This window comes from Enoplosus armatus, chromosome 16 (genome assembly GCF_043641665.1).
Source record: "Enoplosus armatus isolate fEnoArm2 chromosome 16, fEnoArm2.hap1, whole genome shotgun sequence".
Taxonomy (NCBI): Eukaryota; Metazoa; Chordata; class Actinopteri; order Centrarchiformes; family Enoplosidae; genus Enoplosus; species Enoplosus armatus.
Window position 1 is genome coordinate 15,945,695 of NC_092195.1, and position 24,788 is coordinate 15,970,482.

At 40.4% G+C, this 24,788-nt stretch overlaps 1 protein-coding gene across 1 annotated transcript in view; it reads right to left on the minus strand.

Annotated features, from left to right (window-relative positions):
* Window positions 1–1,012: 1,012 nt before the first annotated feature.
* Window positions 1,013–24,788, minus strand: part of angpt1 (angiopoietin 1) — a 49,140-nt gene continuing 25,364 nt past the window's right edge. Inside the window, exons 5-9 of the mRNA XM_070921640.1 lie at window positions 21,367–21,494; window positions 19,749–19,850; window positions 16,616–16,782; window positions 4,837–4,967; window positions 1,013–1,176 (exon numbers count right to left, since the gene is read on the minus strand). Coding sequence (XP_070777741.1) covers window positions 1,013–1,176; window positions 4,837–4,967; window positions 16,616–16,782; window positions 19,749–19,850; window positions 21,367–21,494 — 692 coding nt within the window. The remainder of the gene's footprint in view (window positions 1,177–4,836; window positions 4,968–16,615; window positions 16,783–19,748; window positions 19,851–21,366; window positions 21,495–24,788) is intronic.

Consider the following 24,788-nt stretch of genomic DNA (forward strand, 5'->3'; position numbering starts at 1 on the left):
TTATATATCACTAATTATATGAATCTGAATTAATGTCCTTGTTTTTCATATTCAGCAAAGGTAAGGTGATCACTCACAATCTGAACCTTGGCAGGTTTTAGTCGTTTCTCAGCCAATAACAAAGGCAAATAGATCTCAGTCCAGAATCTAACCCAATAATAACCTCACATCTTGAACTCTAAAAATAATCACACTCTGTCAAGACAGCTCGTGTGTAATTGCCAGCAAATACTGCAAGTGACCCTCATAACTGTTACCAATCACTTTGCATTTCAAGGTCACCTTAAAATTGTGTGTTTTATACATAATACAGATAGAAATTCAGTATACACTGTACAGTACAAAAGACAATTTCATCTCACTTTGGATACTGTGTACAGTTGGGATAACAAAAATAATACTAAAAACACAATATATATAATACAATCGTAATATTTGTGGGCTGCGTTCTGTGAACAACATTTTAATAAAAAAGCTGTATCTCTCATTCGTCTCCTTAAAGCGTGCCAGATAAGTTCTGTCCTGCAGTTTAAGAGTCAGTGCTGCTCTGTGATAGCTGCTTTCCATTCAGAAGAGTTCAAGTCCTCCATATTATTACAACCCAGGTCCCTAAGAAATTTGTGCTTTGACATCATGCTTGAGTTCTCATACACGCTGACCTTTTAGCATGCTCAAAATGTGCACAAATTGAGATAACGCACCTCACTGCATTTGTCCTTAAATAAGGTCAAGTTTATGAATCTGCTTGGGAACAGGAATCAGTTTAGGTGAGTCATGTCTTGCCCTGTCTCCCTCCCCATGGCTGCTGTTCAGTTCATTGAGGGGAAAGGCTATGAGGCAACAGTAGCACAGAAATAGCAGTTGCTCTGGGGAAGAACCAGGTTGAATAAAAGATTCATTGGATGGCTCCCGTGGCCGGCGAAATGAGATGAGACAAGAGGATAAAATACGAAGTGTCCCTCTAATGTGCTACATAGCCGTTTGGAAGTTAAAAGTTCGCAAGTTCAAAAGACTAGGAGAAGTCCAGGGGGCGGATCATCATGACGGTGGCTCGTAGCGAGTAGCTGGGACCCTTGAAGTAGTGCCACTTGATACCGTTCAACTTCCCTACGTGTTGTCCTTGGGTGAAGTACATGCCGTTCAGGTTGGACGGGCCACAGGCATCAAACCACCAACCTGAAGAGAGAATAAGAAATATATATAAAATAGGAGTTTACTTTCTACATAAAATAGTCTGATTAAAAAGCTGAGCAATTCTAGCGTATGTTACCAATAATAAATAACTTGCAAAGCATCAATGACTTTCAGCTCTAAGTAAGTATTGCTGTTTGTTAGTTATTGATTAAGTCACCTCAATCATAGGTTTTGTCCTTGCTAAAGGTTGAAAGTTTCCCATGGCCTCTCCCACAGGGCTGTGGCAATGGTTCAGACCCCTTTACACTGCTATCTGCTCAATGTGTTACTGTCACTGGGTTCACTGGCATGCCAGTACCTGTTGCTGAAACACTTTCGGTACCTCTTTCTATTTAAAGCGACGAGCGCATGTGCATGAGCTCCAGCGCGGTGAATGGCATGGGAAACTTTTATTCTACTCTCAAGGTGACACGTTTCAGAATTTCCCCCTGTAGTATACCTGGTATTTAGAGAAAAGGTAGATGTGCTTTAAGCCACATGTTGGCTTCCTGTGTCTTTTAGAATTGATTTTAAAATTGTATTGCTTGTTTACAAGGCTCTAAATGGTTTAGCACCTCCATACATAAGGAACCGTTTCTCCCTCTATACTCCTACCCGCTGCCTTGGGTCATCAAAGACTAAACCAAGAAATGTACCAGCAGCTAAGACACAGAAGTACAGAGAAGCAGTATTATATATTTGAGAGAGATTCACAGAACATCTATTCCATCCTAGTAATATCTGTCATTCAAGTCTATATCTGAACTAGAAAACACACACTCACTGATACAGTCAGATATAGAACATATGCAAGGCATGGCATGTGTCAGTCACACAGTGACAAATGGCAGCTGAATACCACTGCGGCCTACAGTATGACATTTCACAAGACCTGTCAGTAATCAGGAGCGATGTTCTGCCCTTGTTGCTGGCATGGATCACACAGATTATATTTCACTTTGATTGCTGCATCGGCACAAGACACGTACACAAAGTAGCATGGAAACTGACCTCCTTACTTTTCCACAACTGCATATAATTTCAGGATGCTGGCGCCTGTGGGAATCGAATATGAAATTGCACTTGCTCCGCTTTTTACATGAAATTCAATTAAATTATGTGTAATGAAAAAGAGATCGCTTGTAGTGATGAACCCTCAGGGAAATGATCACCCAACTCTGCAGTTTCCGTCAGCATGGCAGGGCATTTTAGCCCATTGTTTTGGTTTTAGGGCTTGCAGTGTTACTGTTCACTCTCTCCGTTTCATCACTTTCATCAGTTTCCAGACACAGCAGCTGCTTTCAGCAAGCAAGCTCTAAAAAATCACTGTACCCTTCTGCCCGCCACCAAACGACAGACATTTTTAGCAGCCAGATATTTCCCTCAGGAGTTGGTGGAGAGCAAAAAGGAGCTAAAAGTAAAATGAATACTGATTTTATATTTGCCAGTTGGGTATCTACTGGATGTGTAAATAAGCAATAGGTTTGCCATGACAGGCTTGTTGCGGCTGCCCCCAAGTGGCCCAAAAAAATAAAACATTAAAGTTTACGACACCAGCCACAATTATAAGGAAAACACAGTTGAAAGTATCAGTGGTAAAGCTGGTACTAATGTCCTGTAGTTGATACTATGATGGGATGGGGTTTGGTGATAGCATGTCACGAAGTGTGTGTTGTGCAACCTGCTGTTTTATTTGATTGAGACAGTGTGTTTTTTTTTCACTTTCAAGCAGAATACAGCAAGTGTGTCCTACTTGCCATCCCTCACTTGTTGATAAACCGCAGACCACACAACCGCCGACACACACATAAACATTCAGTGAGCACAGCAGCAATCCTTCGGGATTTATGATCAGTATATTCTCTGTTTCCAGGCCAGAGATTTTTACTGACTTGTAAAAACAGTGGGGATGTCTTCTTTTGAAAAAAAAAAAAAAAAAAGTCCCAGTTTGTTCAGTTGTGCAGTTTGTTCTCATGATAGAGGGATCCCCGTTACCTCCTACTGTCAGTGCTTTACTCCTAATGCATGTGCTGGTGCTGGGTAAACATTACATTACAGTATGTGTGTATCCACATTATATCCTCCTCCAGATTCTTAACACGGCATGCTACAGTTGTCTTCATAAATGTAGCAGAGAAATATTTTCCTCTTGTATATTCCAGACACTTACATCATTTGATGTCAGCCCTGCTCTTATAAATGCAGGGAATACATCAAATGATATATTGTATACACTATAGCTAGCACAGTGCTGGGTTCGGACCAGCCTTGGCCACATTTTGGCATGCCCGTCCTTTGTGGCTGGCCGTAGGCAAGTCATGAATCAAGCAGCATAGGGGTGTTGATCAGCAATCAGATGCCAGTTCCCTTTAACCTACTGCGTTCACGATGACCTAAGAGGTAATGCTGATCTTAAATCTGCACTTGCACTGCGCTTGATCAGGACCAGGTCAGGACTCCACAGCAATAGAGCTGCCATGAGGTGACAGCGAGGGTCACTGGGCTCCACTTACACAGCAGGAGAAGCAGAGTCACTTTAAATCTCTCTGACACTTGGTGCCGCGCCCAGGGATTTTTATAATGTGCTTGTTTCCAACCGCAGCGCAACTGGGAGGGGACGCAGAATATAGCCTAATAGGTGCAGATAGATGTATAAGTGGCCATGTTAGCCCATTGCATGTCTTGCAAGAGCAGGTTGTAATCATAATGACCCGAACTAATGACTGGGCAATGAACATTATGGGGTTGGTCATAAAGCCAATCAGAGAAAATAGCTTTTGGAATGGTTATATCATGCCGTTGTTTTCTCATAAAAGCAACTCTGTATTGTCTCACTGGTGCCATATAGAGGCGAATGCTTAAAAGGATCACTCCGGTTTATTACATGTTGGTGCACTTTTTACAGTTTTACCCTTGATTTCTATTGGTAATAATAACACTGTACTCTAACCGCTGAGATCTGAGAGCAAGAAGACATTGCTGGAAAGAAATCTGATGGGGCAAGAAACAATCAGGCTTTACAAAAACTTTCAGGCTAGCTAAACTTATTTGGAAGAGAAAAAGAATATCGCCTGACGCTGTACATATCAGCTCTATGGAACTTTTTTTTAGCATCTTTTAGCTCATTGTTTTGGTTTTACAGCCTGCAACTTTACTTTCCTCTCATCAGCGTTGTTTCCAGTGAAAAAGCTCAGATAAACTGACTATACTCTACCTAACTAGCATCAAATGATAGACAGTCAACGTTAGTGACTAGCTGGTGCATTTAGCAACTAATGCACTAGTGCACACAGTTCTCCTGCTCAATCAGGTATTATCAGCTACAATTTAGGTTGACCTCCAAATGAAGTTGCTTAGATAATCTGGCTAAACTGTTGGCTTGTTTACAACTGGTCTGACTGTCTGACCACTAATGTTTCTTACCCTTTTGAACTTCAACCCCAACTTCATCCTAGGGCTTGCTGGCAGTTAGCCACTGAAATCGACTAAAAGTGGGGCTAAAAAGGTACCAGTGGCTATAAATATGCAGTGTGAAAAGCTTCAAGTTGTAATAAACAAGAATCATTCTCAGACCAGGAGGTGATGGTGATTTAGATCTCCTTTTTTTGTGTGCCATGAACGTATCATTATCCTCACTGTAATGCTCTGTTTGGCTGCACTTACCACCAGTGAGCATGAGGGCGCACTTGCACATGCAGTTGTCATTGTCCATGTCCTTGGTGCTGAAGTCTGCTCCGTGGATTACTAGACTGCTCTGTCTGCCTGCAGTCCCACTGTGGCTTTTCAGGAACAGCCTGAAACACATTCGGAGGACGAAGAGGAGGGAGTCAGGACATGGAAACACATCAGGAGGAAGGGGGAGAGGAGTACAGTGGAGTGAACAGTATAAGCAATAAAGATAGAAAGAAGACATAACATGCTGCAAGAAATGTCTCCTGAGAGATATTTATTTTTTGTTGTGATTGAGTACATGTAGAACACCTGGAACAACATTAACAGGGTCGAAAGAATATATATAATAAAGACGGAAAGAAGGGGAGAGAGCATATGAAAGAAATACAGATGGAAAGTGAGAGAGAGACAGGGAGAGGACAGAACATGTAGTGTAAGGAATGTCTGGGAATCACATTTCCATCTGCAGGTCCGCAGTACGTTAAATTTAGACCACCAACAACAAACTAAATCATTAAATACTCACCTGTAACAGCTATACACAGTAAAAGAGCAATAAGCAACCTATTTAACTTATCATCCTTCCATAGCTGGACAGGTAAGGCAAACTCTCAAGTCTTTGGTATCCAAGTATGCAATATTTCTCCTGGTCTTGTCTTCTTCTGTTTAAGGACACAGTTCCTTCTGTTCTTATTCTTTTCATGATGTTACATTCCTTTAATGAAACCATACACACAACTGCTCAGTCCACAGGCCCAATTTAATGGGTTTAATATCTAAAAAGCATGTCAGAAGGCTGCAGGCATGCAATAACTGTAGAGTGCATACTGTGCAGAATCTACAATATGTTAGTCATCTTAGGGGCTGCTCAGCTTAAACAGAACATGTTGAATGTATAACAAACCCCACTGGCGGAGTTCCAGGTTGCGACTGAAGCTGAGAAAGGGGGATCAACATGCAGGAGGCAACTCACTTTAACAGTGTGAAAGGGAGCGAGATGCAAAAGGGTGAGATTTGTTGTTTTTTATTGTCATGCTGTTTTTGCATCACAACAAGGTGCACACAAGGCAGCATTTACCAAAGAATGATCAAGAACTGCGAAATAGTTACCAAGTTGTTCCTGAATAACTCAGTTGTAGGGTAGACACTAATCTACTGGCACTGATGCTACTGGTTGGCTGATACTGAAAGTTACTTGGCAGTAACGTTACTGCTACCAGGAAGTAATCATTACCTTTCTATTAATTACCAAATTAAATCCCCTAAAAGTAAGGGTATATCATTCTAGCAAACTGACAAATTCATCTCTCTCTCTTTTTTTTTTTAACTTTTTGTTAATAAAGTTTGAATTTCTGTAGGTGGCACTATTGCCTTTGTCTATTCAGCCACGGTGACTAAAGCCAGGTTCTTCCTTTTACTCCAAAAATGTCCCTGCTGTGCATGTACACTACTACTAAGTGCATAATTATCTGTGCACATGAAGATGTTCTCTGCATATCTATTTGCAATAAAAAGTCACAAACTATTACTGTACGTCATATATTAAACATGCTACAGAAAACCTACGCTATTGTTAATGCATAGAGGATGCAGCCATACAGGTCTGTATATACTGAATAATGATACGATAACCAACTAAACAGCTGCTGAGCATCACCTGGGAATTATTCATCCAATGTAAGAGGCGACGAGATAGTTAGCATTAAACTTTCCTGCCATCTTTTCACTTATTACAACATACATGTTTATGGGACTGATAAGCCGTCACTCCCAAGCTGAATTTCTTCACACACTCAGCGCTCAACACACACATTGAAAACTAATATGCAGCTTGGAAGCAGATTCCTCCAGGGTGTGTCCCACTGTGAACTCACTCATGGTGTGAATGAGAATTGCTGCATGCGGATCTGACAGTACATCCCTTTGACAGCTTTACCATTAACATCAGAACACGCCTTTCCCTAATCTGCCGCACACTTGCCTTTTTCTTCTGATGTCTTTTGTCTCTCTCACGCTCTCTCACTTTCTCCCAATAGATGAGATTGCACATCCAAAGCGCAGGACTGCAGCACCATGCCAATGAGGTCTTTGTTATTAAGTATGGTTCACTCTCACTCTAAGCAATTTCCTGAGTTCATTTCTGGACACCAGGGGACCATGGGCGTGTAGTGAACCTTACACCCAGTTCGGGTTTTCCGATGAGAAAGTAACAAATACAAAAACAATATTTCATATTTTCACACACTCCGAACACACCTCCTGCCTCAGTGAAGCTTGCTGCTCTGAGGCATCAGGTTGAATACCTCAAAGTAAGAGACTGGTAGACTCCCCAGGAAAGAAAGTCATTTAACGTGAAAGACTTCTGTATTTGGACAGCTGTGTAAATGGCTGCAGTGAGTGCAGGTCACAATGGGGAATTCACGAAGCCACTAAACCAATACGGGTAATCCTACAACGTAAGGGTGAGTCATGTGTCTAATCAGTGGCACCAAACGACCACTGGACATGGCGAGTTTGGATAAGAGCCTGTTAGTATATTATAAGCACTTGTGTGTGTATAAATGTGCAGGTTCCTGTGAACAGTACGTCATCTGTGACACTGCTGAAGCATTAACCGTTGTCTACAAAGCAACAGCTGTCTATTTTCCAGTAAAGAGTAAACCCATATCCCAGCGCACTGCTCCACTTACAGGAAGCATGACTTCTATCAGCTAACTCCTGATTCTGAGGAATAAAATATGCAGTGTCTAGGATGAGGTCTGCTACTGCTCTGATAAAGAACAGACTTTGCAGCACATTTACTCTCCAAAGCTCTTGCGATCTCTGTTGTGCTGACGAATCGCCAAGGCACATCATCAAGAGGGATTTTCAGCGTGACACTTTGACAACCTGCTTTAAATAGTCTGCGGCTGTGTTTACCAGTTGCGCTGCATATTTACCAGACCAACAATCCCCAAACTCCACTGACATCTGCAGTTTTTCCTGTCAGGATCCATTATGCACTCCAATGGTAAGTGTGGTAATCCAAAAATGGGCCAAGTAATGAACTCAAGAGGAAGAGATATTTTTCCTGAGGCCTGTTTCTAAGAATGAGAGAGAAGAAAAAGACAAGAGAGACATAGAAGATTGACAGAGAGATGGCGTCTAGTAATTGATGTTAATGAAGTGTATCAGGGGACAGACGATCTGCTCAGCCATATCTGTGACTTAACAGGCAATGCATGCTAATCTGATTGTTCCTGTAACTTAGTAATGCGATTGGTCGAGGCTCATTAGTAACAAAATATTGAGCTTTGAGGGGAATTATTAGGTTTTACTCAGTGACACCTCTTGGGAGGGAGATTGGTGTCCTGCCATCTAATTCTTCTAATATCCACTGCAGATGCCGGCTTGTTTGTGATCTTGCGACATATTTAGAAACTCAAAGTAGCAACGGTGCATGCAATCAGTAAGGAGTCACATATGAACATATATTCCCATTTACCCCTGGTAGTATGTTGACATGCAGATAGTTTTAGCTTTGCTTTCCAAAGCTTTTGAGATAACCAAGCTGAGACTATTTCTCAAAAGCACAACTACTGATCACAAATACCAAACTTTTAAGTTTACTGGAGTCATAACACTAGCTAGTCCCCCCTCCTCTGTATAATGTGCGACGAACACAACACGCTTGCTTGCTAGCTTGACAGTAGCACTCAGCAAGTGTTGAACATGAGCGAAAAGTAACGCCAAGTAAGAATTGCAAGCTTGGCTAACTAGCTTCCACTTTCTGATTGTAAGCTAGTTAGCCCTTCCATTTTCCATGATGAGTCATCCCAAATGTTGTAAAGGGACACACTGCTTTTTCCACACAGCGTGTGTGGAAAAAGGAGAAAACAGTCTAGTATCAACATTCCTAAGCTTATACAGGGATATGATGAGCTCCAGCAGTGCACCAAAATATGTAGTTATTATAGCTGCATTTTGGTTTATATTTCCTAACACATTTCAAATTTCAGTTTGAGTAGCTGGGACATTGTAAATTTTAAATTATCCAATGTGTTTAGCGCCACAAATGACAGTCCACACACCCGTATTGTATTAGGGGTGGCTGCACATGTCTCCAATGGAGATACATCAAAACTTCGAATAAAACCAAAACTATTTGCATGACTAAATACCACTCAGGGTAAGTAAGAAAATGTTTTTTTGACTGATGTGGGTGAACCGACGCCTTAAAGCTTTGATGCAGATTCAGTTTCAGTCATAATGAGTCTATGCTCTGGAGTATTACAGCTGCAAACTGTGTACATGGGAAATGAGTTGTAGCAGGGTCAGGTGAGGAATCAGATGAATATGATATGTTTATCTGTGAGCACTTCCAAGTAAAACTAGGTTACAATGATTGACATTTTCTCCCACTGTATCTTAAAAACAGATAAAAAACATTAAAGAATTTACACTGTTCTTTCAAGGGCAATGAGGGTTGCACACTTTTTAGTTATAAGCCTTCTTTCCATTAATTTTTTGTTTTAATGTTTGAGCTTCCACATAAAATATAAGAGTAACATCACTTATCTACCATGTATATTACAAAAATAAACTTTTGAGTTGAAATATTAAAAGGGAAAAAGAGTTTTGCTAGACCTGCCACATCATACTCCGAGCTGTTCTCCCTAGAAAGCGCCTTAAAAACATCAGAAAACATGAATCAGCCTTCATATTTGCAGAAATGCACTTAATTTTTAGAGCAGAGAAGGGACCGTTGAGGACTCCTTGGAGCTGCTCCTCCACAAAATGTGCTCCTTTTTCCCCACACAGAGGAGAGATGTGTTGCATTAGACTTGAGCAGGCTGGGATTGGCGTGGGGCCTCAAATCTGCTAACATGTCGCCTGTTTGCAGTCTCACATTTATCTGACATTTCCCATTTCACAATGCACTGTGCTACTCTGAACAGAGGATATTGCTGTCATACAGCAACTTTATGAAATAATTTCTCTGGAGAGGTAAGGGGAAAGCCATAAAACAATGTGTGCAGTGGAATCTACAGTATGCTACCCTGTACAAAGTTCAAGTGATTCTTTGAAGAATACAGCAGAAATACAATACTGAAATGGTGTGAATGATCACTATAATGTACAAAAATCTTTCTTGACACTTTAATGGAAGAGGTTACAGCACTTTTAAAATCTGTCACTGTTCATCTTTTGACTGACATAGCCGAGCTCAGCCTGCTTGTTTTCTTTCATCTCCATACATGAAGGCGACAACCCAGTCAGCTGAGGGTCCAGAGCATGCTGTTACACACCTGGCAGTCGTTAGCCTCCTGAACTGCAGTCTGATTGGCCCATTGCAGAGGTTAATCACCTTGACCAACGATTCGCTTCCTACTGCAAGACCGCAGCAGTGCCTGGCTGGCTGAGACCCGCTTGGCTGCTCTCTGGGTGTCATATAGCTCCATTGAGACACTGATGCAAACAGTATGTATAGATGCATATAGGTTAGCTATACTTACTAGTATCTTCTGCAGCCTTCAACCGCATTGCAGGACTTTATCGGCACATGGAGTTTGGTTAGTTGCCATGGAGATGGATCTGTTGATACGTGAGTTCAGTAGCTGATATGATTGTATCTATATCACTTTTAGTCAACATATCCATCTCCATGACAACTGAGCGAACTCCATCCACTGATGAAGACCATGTGGTATGGTTGAAAGCTCTGGACAAAGCTAGTAGGTGGGATAGTTTTGAATGTGATCAGTAATTTATTTTGTTTATTTATTATTTTATTTTATTCTAATTTCTTGGACTTTCTGCTATTTAATTTGAGAAGGTGACAGAGAGCCACACAACAATATTGTCTGCAGAAGAAGATCCCATATTACAACTTTGATTACAGATAAACTTTAAATTATTAACAGACAGTTAAAGTCATGCTGCTGAGCCTTTCTTTCTGTCACAAAACGTGTTGAAGGCTGTAGCTTTGATGCTTCGTCTCTTTATCATTGGAAACTGTGGAACCTGACGCTTCCAGGGACGCGGTTCAAAACATAACTTGAGATATCCAAGATTATCTCAGTGTGAGTCTTGGAAAATAGAAGGGTCACCATGTTTTGGATACCAAACCTCTGCCAATTTCTTTCCTACATCCTCACATAAAAAACATCTAAACTAGATCTATCTAATTCCACAGGGAAATCTGGCCATTACCATATGGAGAAATCACTGGATTTAAGAACTTGGCTCTTCCGAACAAGGAAGGATATTGAATAAAGATGTAATGGCTCGTTCAAAAATAAACATGCAAGTCTTTTCTTCCAGTTGGGAGACTTTGAAAGTGCATACGAAACATTTTTCCGTGTAAACCTCAACTTGTGTCTGTGCATATATTTAACTGCTGTGAATGTACATGTATACATGTACATGTATGTATGTGGTTCTCTCTGGTGCCCAAGGTACTTCACTAAATCTTCACATGCGCATTAATGTTTAAAGTGCATTAAACATGCTTCATACTTTTATTCTGCCCATACTGCAACAACACTAATGTTTTATTTCAGGGCAAACTCAACTCCTGAAACAACTAGGAGCATTATTAAGGATAACAATTATACTAAATGCCTCTTTAGTTTCCCTACAACTCTATGACCAGGTCTACTATTAAAACATGATTACACACATTTGTTATATAGCTCTTAAATTAGCCTCTAGTCAAGTTACACTAAGTAACCCGCTGGAGTCCAGCCAACATTCAGTAAGTTTATATGCCCTTACTTTGAGTATCCTGGTTATTTTCAACTTTCTGTGCTTTTATAATAATGATTGTCTTTTTCATCTATGATTGTGAAATACATCTTTATGCAGATGATACTATTTTTTACTTGATAATTCTGTTTAATTAGCCATAGAGAAATTACAAATGCAGAAAATTGCCTTCACTCTTACCATACCATTTTTAGGCTTATTACTGGAAATAATTACAATATACACTACTGCATTGTATAAGACAAGTTCAGCTGGAGACATAATAATCCTTGGTATTTATTTATCTATCTACAAAGCCTTTGTTAAGAAAACTGCATCATGGAAAATGTACCAAGCCACCTATAAATCAAAACCCATACTCTATAACTTCAAGACTATTCTCAATAATCACTGTTTATCTGTTTGAAACTGTTTATCTAAGCCGGCATTTTATATCATTCACTTCAGTTTGTGGCTCTGTCTTTTCTTGTTACATAATTTTGTTTTGTGTAACGGGTAATTTTCTTCAGTCTTTGCCATTGTTTTCCCTCTGACTCAGCACTATTTCATCTTTTTTCATTCCATCTGTATTTCTCTAATTAGTCGCAGCTTTTTTTTTTGCGTCTCTTTGCTATTTTGCTTTCTGTATCATACAGATTGACTTCTACTTTACCCCTTCTGTTCATATTGATATGTAGCACAGAGCTCATTTCTGCATCAAAGAAACCTTGATAAATGAGGGTAATTAACTGAATCTGATGGCTATCGTTACAGCAATATTTGCAGTCATCAAATTATATTTGATGTTATTATTTTCCTTTCTGCAACCCATGCTATATCACAGCAACCAAATTAGCTATGATGATAGGGGACTTTTTTTCTCTTGTTTATAGAGACAGTAACCTCTGCAATTATGGTGACCCTGCTCACAATGAAGAAAAAAAAAAGATCATTTCACAATATTATGAGGTTGTGATTCAGTGGGAACTTTGTAGCTCTGGTCAACCTAAATGTACCCCTCAAAGTGTTGTCCACAAGATTTGTTCGTTTCAACATTATAACAACATTGCTGATGTCAGCATACACTGTGCAGATGTAGCCAGTGATTTGATTTCTTCTTTTATTTGGCTGCTATTGCATTGAAGTAGTCGTCTTGATCTGCCCCTGCTCTAATGCTCTACTTCTAAGAACATTTTTTCTGTGAGTTTTGTCCAATGCATGGCAGATATTGGGCATGATAAATAGTTAGGGTATCTTTCTGTTCTACAAACTGTTCTGAAGACAAAAAGTCCATGGGTGCAAAAGGTTTTGGCAAAATGTATAGCCCAAAAAAAGATGTTTTCATTATCCATTAATCTGCACTTTATTTGTTTGTTATTAATCAATTATTTGTTGGCCTATTAAATGTTATAAAATAGTAAAAAAACATACAGCCCAAGTTGTGATATTTGAAATATGTGAGATTTTGTCTGACCAACAGTCCAAAATGCAAAGATAATCAGTTTACTATCACAGAAACCAGGAAACCAGCAAACATTGAAATTTTAAAAGAAGTACTTAAACTATTAATTTTCTGTTCATCTCCACGGATAAAATGTCTTTAAACACAGTAAATACAGAAATGAAGTGGCGTTCCACATCAAGCTGTAATCAGTTATCACCTTATCCGTTATGATTCATGGAAGCACACTCTCTGAGGGCAGGATTGGCTTCCTGAAAAAGGTCTTCAACACAAGCAAAAACTCTAATAGTCTAATGGTATTGACTGAGAGAAATAATGATTTTTACCATTAAATTGGGGGAAAACTATTGTCTATTGATGCTTAAATGGGTTTTCAGGGACATTAAACACACACACTTCTATCATAACCATCAAAATATATTCACTGCATTCTCTCTCCTTAACTATCACAGTCAGACACTGACATTGCACAGCTATAAATATCATTATAGTCTCAAAGGGTTTCCATTCTTACTATTTAAATGAAAACATCAACCGAATGGAACCAAAGTACTGAAATGCCTTATTTTGAAAATATTGTTCAAATGGTTTCAATCATCTGATGTACTGATATAACAGTTTTATTATGCCGGACAAAGCCAACAGGAATTAGATGACAGAATAAAGATAAATGACAGGTCCAAACTTAGAGTGGCGGTAATGAATATGACATTTATTCGGTGTACATGATTTCATTTCTAAAGGATTAGGACCCTATATTTCACAAAGGAATAATTGCACACCTCCCTCCCTCTCTGCAAGTTGAGTAATTTCTGTTTCACAGTGTGTATATATTTATATATGAAACCAAGAAGCTGGCAGTAAGACAAACAATTCCTGGCTGGTAATGCGCTCAGTATTGTTTATGATAAATGGGGAGTCGTGTGCATTGCTGGACTTAGACTATTCAATTATTCTACCTTGTTTCCAAGTGGTGCTTGTCAGTTATGTATGTGCTTTATGTCTTCTATGTGTATGTGTTATGTTCTTACAGCGACACAGAGAGACAGACAGAAGCAGATTGACTATACCATATGAGGTCTTTATAAATGTTTGTCTGACTCACACTGACGCAGACTGTATTCCAGTAAACCGCCGCAGATGACGGATAATAATCCAAAACCAACTAAAAGAAAGGCCATATCACTTACAGCTATCTCTTGTGTTTCAGAGCAATAAATGCAATTTGGAGAACTTGCAGATTGTTTGACATTTAAAAGCGGGGAGGTGCCAAAGCAGAAAGAACAGAGAATGTGGCAGCGTCGGCTTGTTTAAGGCTTGGCCATCTGGTTTGTTTTGGCCGCTGTTTCAGAGGAGCAATGTGTGATTATCATACCACAACTATTTTTCAAGAACAAATCTATTTATAGAGATCAGCGTGTCGACTGGACTCCTAAACAGCATGAGCCTGCATCCAAAACAGGCTAGAAAGACCGGGGATGCCCTTTGCCTGCTTCAGCGGGACAAAAACAATTATTGTTTCCCTAATACAAAAGAACAAAAGGTCAAGTGCGGGATCATATAAAAGCAAATATAAATATGTGTTTAAGTGTGTGTGTGTGTGTGTGTGTGTGAGAGAGTTACAGAAGGAGTTGGATGGTGTTGAAAAGCTAATTTTGTTTAATATTTTGATAAGTCCTTTCTCTTAGACACAGTACATATTGCCCTACAAATAAACAGGTCTGCACTTCACATATCTGTGTGCCATGTTGACAAGCATGTCAAGCCTGTGCATTCAAACCAGAGCCAGAAGTAAAGACCAAAGGTAACCAGAGATGGAGTTTCACTCTGTCCTCACATTGCGGCCCCACAAAACTTTGCGGTAAATTCAATGCAAAAAACGACTTGATCTCTTCCGCTTGATTGAAATCCATTTCTCCAATCCTAAGAGAAAACCACAGAGCCCACTCCAGGTACAAGCTCCTCAAGACGGAAACCCCGTAAAGTGAAACCCCTGTCATCGCAGGATAATTCTGAAAATGATATATGGCAACAAGCCAACGGTCCCCTGCTGTAGAGAAAACTTATTTTCCTGAGCTTGGGTGTAAACAATGGAAGAGTTGAGGTAAAGGCTTTAAAGCCACAGAATCTTATTCCTTATTACGTCATTCAAAGCCAAACACCAGACATTTCGCAACTGAAGGGACCTCTTATCAGAGAGAACCATCCATCCAGTGAAACTGCAGAATTGGAGATGTCAGACCTTCTCCTCTGAAGCCAGCCGTTGCTTGGAACTCTGTGGAATTTGCAGTAGTTTTCCACATCTGAGAGGGCCAAGCATCTGCCATAGTCTGAGGCCTGTTATCATTAACCCCCTCAAAAGAAAACAGAAACCTTCGCCTCCGCAACACACAAGGACAAAGCGTCAATCAAAGGAAAGTTTGTAATGAAGAGACGCTGACTAGCGATACATTTGGTTTGGAAAGACAAAAACCTCGCCACAGACTTGCATAATAGGATCGACATGATTGAAGTGTCTGGGAAGCTCACAGTTACTAGAAATGTTTATAATCTTAACACGTTTGAACATTTTGTCTCTCCATGTAAGTGTTATTTCCTATAATTTCTCTCCTCCTTCCTTCATTCCTCCTTCCTTCTTTTTGTTAGTGACATATGCTTAAGACACAGTTTCACAAATGACATGCGATGATCAAGGCGAGAAAACAAGTCAAAACAAGACTAAAGGCTTGTATACATAGGAGGCATTTCAGCCACGAGTCTCAGTGGTCCATCTCACGAACGCCTGATGGAACAAATATGTCTCCATTCAATCTATAAAGCTGTCTACACAGGCTGCGTAACAGCAACTGCAATCTGAAGGATATTTTGTCTATTTTGCTGCCAAAACATGCCCTGCACTCAATACTTTGTCCGGACGCATGCTGTGTAGACACAGAGGGAGGGCTCAAGCTGGTGCTGCTTTTACTACGCAGGCTACGCGGCTCTGTGAGGATGTATTTAGGCACAGCAGTGCTTTGAGCAAAATGCTAACATGATCACAATAACAATGTTTGCATGATGTTGTTTAGCAGGTGAAATGTTTAATGTCGACGTTCGTTAATTAGCACTAAACACAACGTACAGCTGAGGCTGATGGGAATGTCATTTTGCAGGTATTTGGTCATAAATCAAAGTGTTGGACAACTGTTAAATTTTAACGATGTGCTATATTAATAGGTTAAGGGATCACCAAAGTTATTATAGTTCATCCTGAGAGGGACATGAATGTATCAAATGTCATCCAATAGTATTTGAGATATTTGGTCTGGACTGACCAACATTGCCATCGATAGAGCCTTGCTACTAGTAAGGTTAAAAATGTTTTGTTATTGTGTAATGTTATTAGCAGATTCATTTATTCATTTATTCATTTTTCAACCTGACGTCTGTATCACTTTAACATGTGGCGAAAATATGTGACTGCAGTTCAAACCGAAACTGAGTTCTGCAAAAACAGATCCAGTCCCGAGGATATTGACCAGCCACCATGAAAAGCTCTGTGTGTGTTCCTTTGTCTGCTTGTAGCAATACGAGCATGATTACCTGTAGTTTTGTTTCTCACTGCCGATTTGGAAGCGGTCATACAGGGAGAAAGCCTGGTGTCCATCCCAATCTGTCAGCTCTACACGGAGGGCATACTGCTTCTGGCTGGTCAACTGGTAAACATACTCGTTCCCCAACCAGTGCTCTGCAGACAAGCTCCCAAAACCCTGCAAGGAAGGAAGAGAAACACAATAATCAGTGTGGAAATAGCACTGAAGATCCTTTTTGTAAATCATAGACTAGTGATTATTCACTGCTATCTTTTCTCTTTTCCTAGAATGATAAAAATCTCAGCACTAGAGAATTGTGGAATGGATGGGAAGGAATTTTCAAAGTTATTTATTGATTTATTTTTTGTCAATCAGAATTTAGATCAGAACAAACGGTTCCTGATAATAAATAATGTGGTCGTTTATCCACCGACATTTTTTATTCATAGCATCCCAGCATTCTTTCTCCAGACCTCAGTGAAAAAGCCGCAGACATTACTCACATTGTACGTTACCGTATTTTAATGCAGCTTTTTTAAGCATGCTTTTGACTTGATCCTCCATGTGGATAGACTTACCAACCTATAAAAGTGCCTAAATTGGTACCAGCTGAAATAGTCACTCACCTTTTTCCATTTCTGTCTTCCACTCAAGTAACACATGCTAAACTCATTATTACTTAAGTCTTCTTTCCCAAAATATAAACTGCATGCACGGACACTCCTTCAAACAACTGCAAAAGTTTGTGTTTGATCAGAGCGGCTTCCGGTCACAGGCAAAGTGCTTCTGACAGCAGCAAGAGCAGCGGATTGCAGAGGGGAATATCACAAAGCAGGATGACATTACAGCTCTGACAGGATCGTCTGGACCGCTCCATTAAAAATTGGGAAAAAGAGGGGTGGGGGTGGAGTGGGCTAGGGAGGCAAAGTCAGGGAGAAGTCTGTGTTTGTGCTAAGCGTGTGTGGTGATGAGAAATGGGAAAGAGGGAAAGTAAATATGGGGCATTCCTCGGGTCTTAGGCATGTCCTGCCGAGTGGGTGGAAGAGAAAGTGACTGGGGCCCATTACTGCTTTTTCTCTCTCTTTCTCTACAATTGATCTCACTCCTGATGAGATGTTCCCTTCTGACTGGCTTTCAGCTTGGTCCAATGCCTCCTACTGTGATCGCGGTTTATCTCAAGAACCCTGGCTGGAGAAAAGGCTCTGGAGTCAAGCCCTGTTGACAGTTTCCCTTTGTATAGTTCCGGTGCTTCGCGATCCCTCACACGCAAACCTGATCTACATCACTCAGCTCAGAAAAGATGAGGAGATGGTTAGTCATTTTGTTGGACTCAGCGCTTGGTTTGCATTTCAGTTACACTTGCTAAATTCACTTTGTCTGGGGAAAAAAGTGATTGTAAATGTTGAGAACTGTAAATCTCAGGAATTGTTGCACATACAAAGATAAACTAGAATTACAGTAAGTGTCCAAAACTCTGCAAGTTTTGCAAAAGTTCTCGAACTTTTTTGTCTGACGTACCCTCACAGCTGAGCTCATGAATAACCTTCATTAGCACAGTTTTATGAATGTTATTTAACAATATTAATTATACAAATGTGGATTCTGTTCTACCTGATGTGGCAGAAGCTGGACATTTTAACCATTTATCCATTCAACCACTGAAACAGTTTCATCATTACTTTTAGCTATTTCAGCTTTTATCCATACTTTTATTGACTATTTCAATGTTTTTTTCATTTGATAAGATGAAAGAGTGAGTTATGAATATATTTGCGTGGTCTCCTGTGATGTGCCGTCTCCTGGTAATGTAATTACAAACATTACATGGACTTAAGCTCACATCTGAATGTGTGCACTACATCCCTGTTGCCAAAACTCTCTCCATGGTCCCACAAAGAAACAGCATCTCAGTTTTGACTGAGAGATTTACAAATCCCGCACGTACATTAAATCTGTGAGCACAAGCCTCAGGAGACCGAGAATGAGAAAATGAATAACACAATAAAACACCATCGATCACCTCCAGTCTTTTGAGAACAGTAACGCTAAGCTGTTAGAGCAGCACTGTAAATGTCGGTGTAGGTGTATGTTTGTGAGTGTGCCCTCATGTACTGTAATGCACTCCATGCTCTCTATGTGTGCACCTGTTCAAAGCTGAAGGGTTTCCACGCCTGCCTCATTGGTGCTCACTTTTTAGGCCTCACATATTTTTATCTTCTTCTTTGTCCCTTTTGCTCTCTTTTATCATCACTCTCTGTTTCTTTTTTACCATTCAAACCTTTCACCAGGGTTCAGTCCCAGCTAAGTGCTTTTATTCGATCTAACTTCTTCTTCTTAAATCTTTGAAATCCTTTCCCATTGACTGGTACATTGTACATCAGGAGCAGTGGAGAGAGGGGAAATAATTAAACTGGAAAGCAGATTCCAGTGGATCGAATGAACACAGTCCATTCGACAATAAACTGACAGCTAGTGGAAGGTATACACAGGTGACTTGCACAGAAAACACAAGCAATGAAACTGCCAGCAATAATAAATCCAATTTACCGTCTAAACACAGCTTAGGTTGAAAATGTTAACACTCCCAATGTAAATATGCATAGATTTCCCCTTGATGACAAACACATGAAACAGCTGGCACAAGCGCCATAGAGACTAAACAAATGTGTTGTTTTTACATTTAGGTAATAATTTCCTGTTGGAAGAGAGGAAGAATAACAGCATGTCACTGAAGCCTCAGCTGTGGAGCGGAGCAAGTCTCAGACACCCTAGACAATATTGCTAATACGACGGAGGAGCTCTTGCTGAGGAGGAATGATATTTGGCCTTAGTTTCCAAGTGGTCTTGGATCAGTGGATCCTGCCTCTTAGTTTCCTGCATGTTCAATCGAAGCCAAAAATGCGCTCTCTATTTGTCATAATCCTCCTGCGGAAGTGTGAAACAGGATATTTTTCTCATCGCACTGTTTCGTAATTTAGACTTAATGGATATGGATGAGTGTATTCTCCCCCTTTTCTGTCCTTGTGTTGACTCACTGTCTTGTGTTTTTAAAGGACCACCATTATCATCTGGCTTTTAATGGATATGGATAAGTGTCTGCATGCCGAGCAAGGGTCTGTGTGCGCGTATTTGTCTTGTCTCACCGTCTTGTACTCCTTCCAAGTTCTCTGGAAGTCCACGCTGCCGTCTTCTCTGTGCTGGATGACCGTCCATCCACCACCGGCTGTTTCCATGTTACAATACACCTACACAATTGAAAAGAGGGAGCAAGGGAGGGTGGGAAAACATATGTATGAAGGTAATGGAACACTGATAGCACCCATAGGTCTTTTTACATTTTCAGAAGATGTAATTTAACTAGCAAGCTTATGATTCCAACATTCAACGTGATTCTCAGCGGCATTAACAAACAATGAAGGGTCACTTGGACAATTATTTGGTCGCAGACACTCCTTTTCCCAGCTTTCATGATGAATCATCTTCGGGAATGCAACGTATCTGTGTCCTCCTCAAACTTAATCAGCGCCTCCTTATCCCTCACCAACTCCCCGGAGATGTTCCTCATCAGAGGGCCTCGTTTCTGCAGGATCAAAGTGGCAGTCCTGGGTGTAATATGGCCCTTAACCTTGGACCTCAGTGTGTGTAAGGTGATAACGCAGGGCTGGCGCACTATCTGCAGTGTTGCTCTTTGTTTTGAGGAGGAGACCTCAGGGTGGAGTGGAGAAGGTCTCTCACCTCAGCCAGCCCGCACAGCTGAACACACATGAACACAGCCTGGGTACAATTAAGGAAGTACCCTGGACAGAATCATTTTCCCCAAGACTAGCTCATCATTCATGGTATACATGCACAAAAACACACACATATACAAACAATGCTGACCTTTAAAGTTGATCTGAACTGAATCTGACTAGTATTTTCCAGCGGCCGTGAATATTTACTGGTATTTTGGTTGGTGAAATATCTGTGTCTCTGTCTAAATATAGTAGTATCACTTCAACTCCATGAGCCAAATGGGCAGTTAACCAGCTGAGGGGTTGACGTTGATAGCCCTTCGCTTTGTCCTATTTCTGATTTGAGCACTGCCTACATTACTCCCTGACTCCATGTTGCTCCGTAGTGTGATTCGAATCACAGGGTAACCCACTGAGTGCTAAGAGGTTTCACAGTCATTTGCCATTGCTAACTACATCTCAGAACACATGAAAGAAAGACAGGTAACACTAGCTAGACCCCCTTCTTTATATAATGTGGGACAGACACACTGCTGAGTGTGCAGCAGCACTAAGCTTGAGTTTGAGACACTGAAATCAACACACTCAAACCTTCTGCCAACCTCCTAACTTTTTAAATCATCACTCCCATCAATCAAGAGTATGTAAGCATAGTGTAGAGGTCACACACACATACACACAATTGTCACCATCTTGATCAGCTCAGTGTCCTGTTTCACATCCTTGTTTCACACCTCACCCCCCTGCTAAACTCCTGTGTTAACAAACCTGCCAAGTGTATTTTCAGCTTTCAGTATTTAGCAGCTGCAGCAGCTAGCACTCATCATTTACACTCATCAGTGGCTGAGGGTCTTTTTAGCTCATTTGGAGAGAGTCGTGTCTCGCTTCAAATCAAATCAATCAAATCAATCAAAAAAACAGTGAAACCCTGTAAACCTACTATGGAAGAGAGACCAAGGAGTGATGAAAAGGCAGATATTTTCACATTATTGGGGACTGCTGGCTGCAGGATCTTGTGGTTTCCCACCTTTTTGGTCTCCTGAGGGTTGATCTGGATGGTGTAAACTCCGTTCTTATGGACCCCAGCCTGGTACAGGTCGGCACAGTCGCGGAACTTCTTCTCTTCATCCACGTCCTTTGTACTGTTAGGAACAACTGTGGGCAGGAAAGAAATAATGGAATCAGTGTTACACTATTTTATAATAAAGTTCTGCAAAGGTAAATAAAACACAAGTAAATCTATACTTGCAGCCTTTGAGTGACTGGGTTTTGAAAATTGATTGAGTTTGACGTTTTGGGAAATACACTTATTCACTTTCTTGCTCAGAGTAAAATGAAAAGATCCATACCACTCTCATGTTAGTGTGTTAAGTTTAGCGTTGGGGCCAGGAGGCGATTAGCTTAGCTTAGCATAAAGACTGGAAGTAGTGTGAAACAGCCAGCATGGCTCTCTCCAAAGTACAAAAATATGCCCACCAGCACCTAAACCTCATTAATTATCTCGTTGTATCTTGTTTATTTAATCTGTGCACAAACAGAAACTTAAAAAACGACAACTCTTTCATCAAGATGTCCAACTATTTTTATAGCCACTATTTGTAGATTTTGCTATGTGATTAGTTTTTGTTTGTTGAAAACTGCATTGCTGTCTGCGCAGTCTTTTTGATATTGCTACCGGGAACACCAAAGTCAGAAATGTTCTAATTCCACACAAATTGGCTTCACTGTTTAATGTTGTAAGTTTTGCACAACCTGCACTACAGTTTGTTGCCACATATGTCAGCTGTCTGTCAGAAACAGGAGAGGAGCAAATTTGGACTGTGACTGACAGGATGCCAAAAGTCAAGTGTTAAAGCTACAATATTTTGTGATAAAAGACGGGATCAAATAATCACTTGATACACCAGATACAGACACAAGAATAGCACTATAAAAAAAAGTCCATGCTATTAAAAACTGTTAGCCTTCATGCAACCTCTTGTGTCAGACAAGTATGGAAATCAGAGTCTATACTATAATGTTTTATGAAGTCACAAATTGCAAACAAACCCTTAACAGGTCAATTTATCATATTTCGGATCTGTACATCAGAGTCTGAGGCAGAAGCTGATCGGTGAGGTCTCACTGTGAGTATCTTGTAACGGCCAGATAAAATCAGAGAGCAACTAACTTATTAGCAAGAGAAAAGCAGTCCATCGACTGGACGATCTCCCACTCCGCGAGACAGCCTCAGACTTTGACAGACCAGCTGCATCCATTTCCATCTGTGGATAATTATGGCAGCACTATTTTGAAACCAAGCAAGGGGCTAAGGACAAAATACTACAAGCTATAAATTTCAAGTTCCTGTTATAACAAGTGGTTTATATTTACCTTCCAAGCCCTTGTTATATTGATGGAAATTCCTTCCGATTTTCCTTTTTTTTTTCACTCCCCTTTCTTCCTCCCTCTCTCCTCCCATATGAGGGGTTCATCTCAGTTTTCACACCATTGTTTTTATTGTTGGAATTGTTGAGTCAAAGAAGATGTCAGAGAAAAGTGAAATGTGTCAGCGGTCCTTAGCCCTTCGCTTTGATCCCCCCCCTCCTTGAGCGTAGAACATCCCGGTGGAAGCAGGCCGCTTATTTGGGTGCACTATCTGACCATTTTGACAAAGTATTGAGTGTCAGTGACAAGAATCTCCTGCTGTGACAGGTTGACAGAGTGGGCCCTCGCACCCCAGACTCTAATACAACAAAGAACGGCCCTGTCAGGCGGTAATTTACCCCAAGCAGGCAGACTGCGGGGCACATTTTAGAGGCCAGGAAGATCGCCGTCAGAGGTATTCGATCTGTAGCAGTGTGGACAATTATTTCACAATCGCCTTTGAGATCTCCCCTGGTGGAAGAAGACTGTCTGCCGAGGGACTTGATGCTCCAGTGTAGGAGCGGCTCCCTTGAACAGCTTGCTGCCCAGCTCTACAAATATTATTTATGTCCCAATATTTATTTACAGAAAAATATTTTGTGGTTCAGTGGGGACTCATATTCAGTAGGGGGTTCATGTGAAAAGATCAGCAGGGCTTGGGTGTTTGCATAAATCAGTACCCTTGCCAAATGAGCCCAAATACTAGAACTAAAGCGAGTGAGTAATGGAGCTAAATGGACTGCCATAGACATCACAGCTCCCATGTGACTATAATCAGTCTCCAAATACCACTGAGAGTTTAAGTGATTCCATACAAGAACCAATGAATTTCTCTGGTGTATTCATATATGAAAGATGTAAAGCACTATAATATAATACCAGTACATTCCCACAGTACATTTCACAACAATGATGTGTAGTCCTTGCTTAACACGTGAAGAGGATTATGGTTGTGTGAAAACTTCAGGGTAATGTGTGCCAAGATTCAAGTTATATTAGTTTAATCATAGACATCATACTTCTTTAATATACTGCTTAGCAAAGAACAAACACTGATCTCTGACATTTTCTCAGTTTTGATGCAACCACATCTGCTGAGAATGACAACATATACCATTACTTTACATTATCATATGCCCTCTGGATTATGTTTTTTGTCAACATATCAAGGAAATAAATGTATGTAATGTATTTATAGTTAGGTTTAGGCAACTCAGTGCTTGATGAAGGTTAAGGAAAGATCTTGGGTAAATATTGAAAAAGTCAATGCTGAGTTGAGCATGTGAGGAGTGCATTTACTTTTTCAGTATTCAACCAAAACCACACTCTTTCCCTACACTTAACAAAGTGTTTTAGTAACCTAAACCTGGTCAAACCTGGTCTCTGGTGTCAAAGTCCTGTGCTTTGTACACCCAACCATACATCCCCACCTCCCTACCATGACATCGGTGTAGTAAAAGAACGTTACACACTAAAAGATTCACTTTCAGTCTAGCTTTCCTACTTTATACAGTCTATACAAAGTACTGTAGCCCTATAGTCTTCATGGATTGATTTAGACGTGAAAGGCAACTTACCAACTCTGATAGGATTGGATAGAATTTGTATATACTGCCTTAGTAAATGGCTCTAAAACATATTGCTCCAGTTAACAGACGTGTGCAAATGCTACATATAATAAAATAGTCTAATTCCCTGTGAGAAAATAAAGGTGAGAGGTACTCATACTTTTAGGAAGGTCACTGAGGTAACTCGCAATAGCTGCACACTTTACAGGGTCTTTGCAACAATAGGTGTCAACTCATTCTGCTGGTCAGTGAAGCATAAAAATAATCATGTGCAGCACTTAAAAATCCAGTCTGGATTGTTAAGTGATGTCTAATGAAGTGGTTTACCATAATGTCGTGTTGGGGCATTACAACCCACTAATGCCATTTTTTTTAGGTTTTGCATGGGACCTTAAAATGATTCCACTCTCTTTGACTCTGAGTAAGCAGCTGTAAAAATGATGAATGTTATTCATTTAGTGGGATAATAGAACAC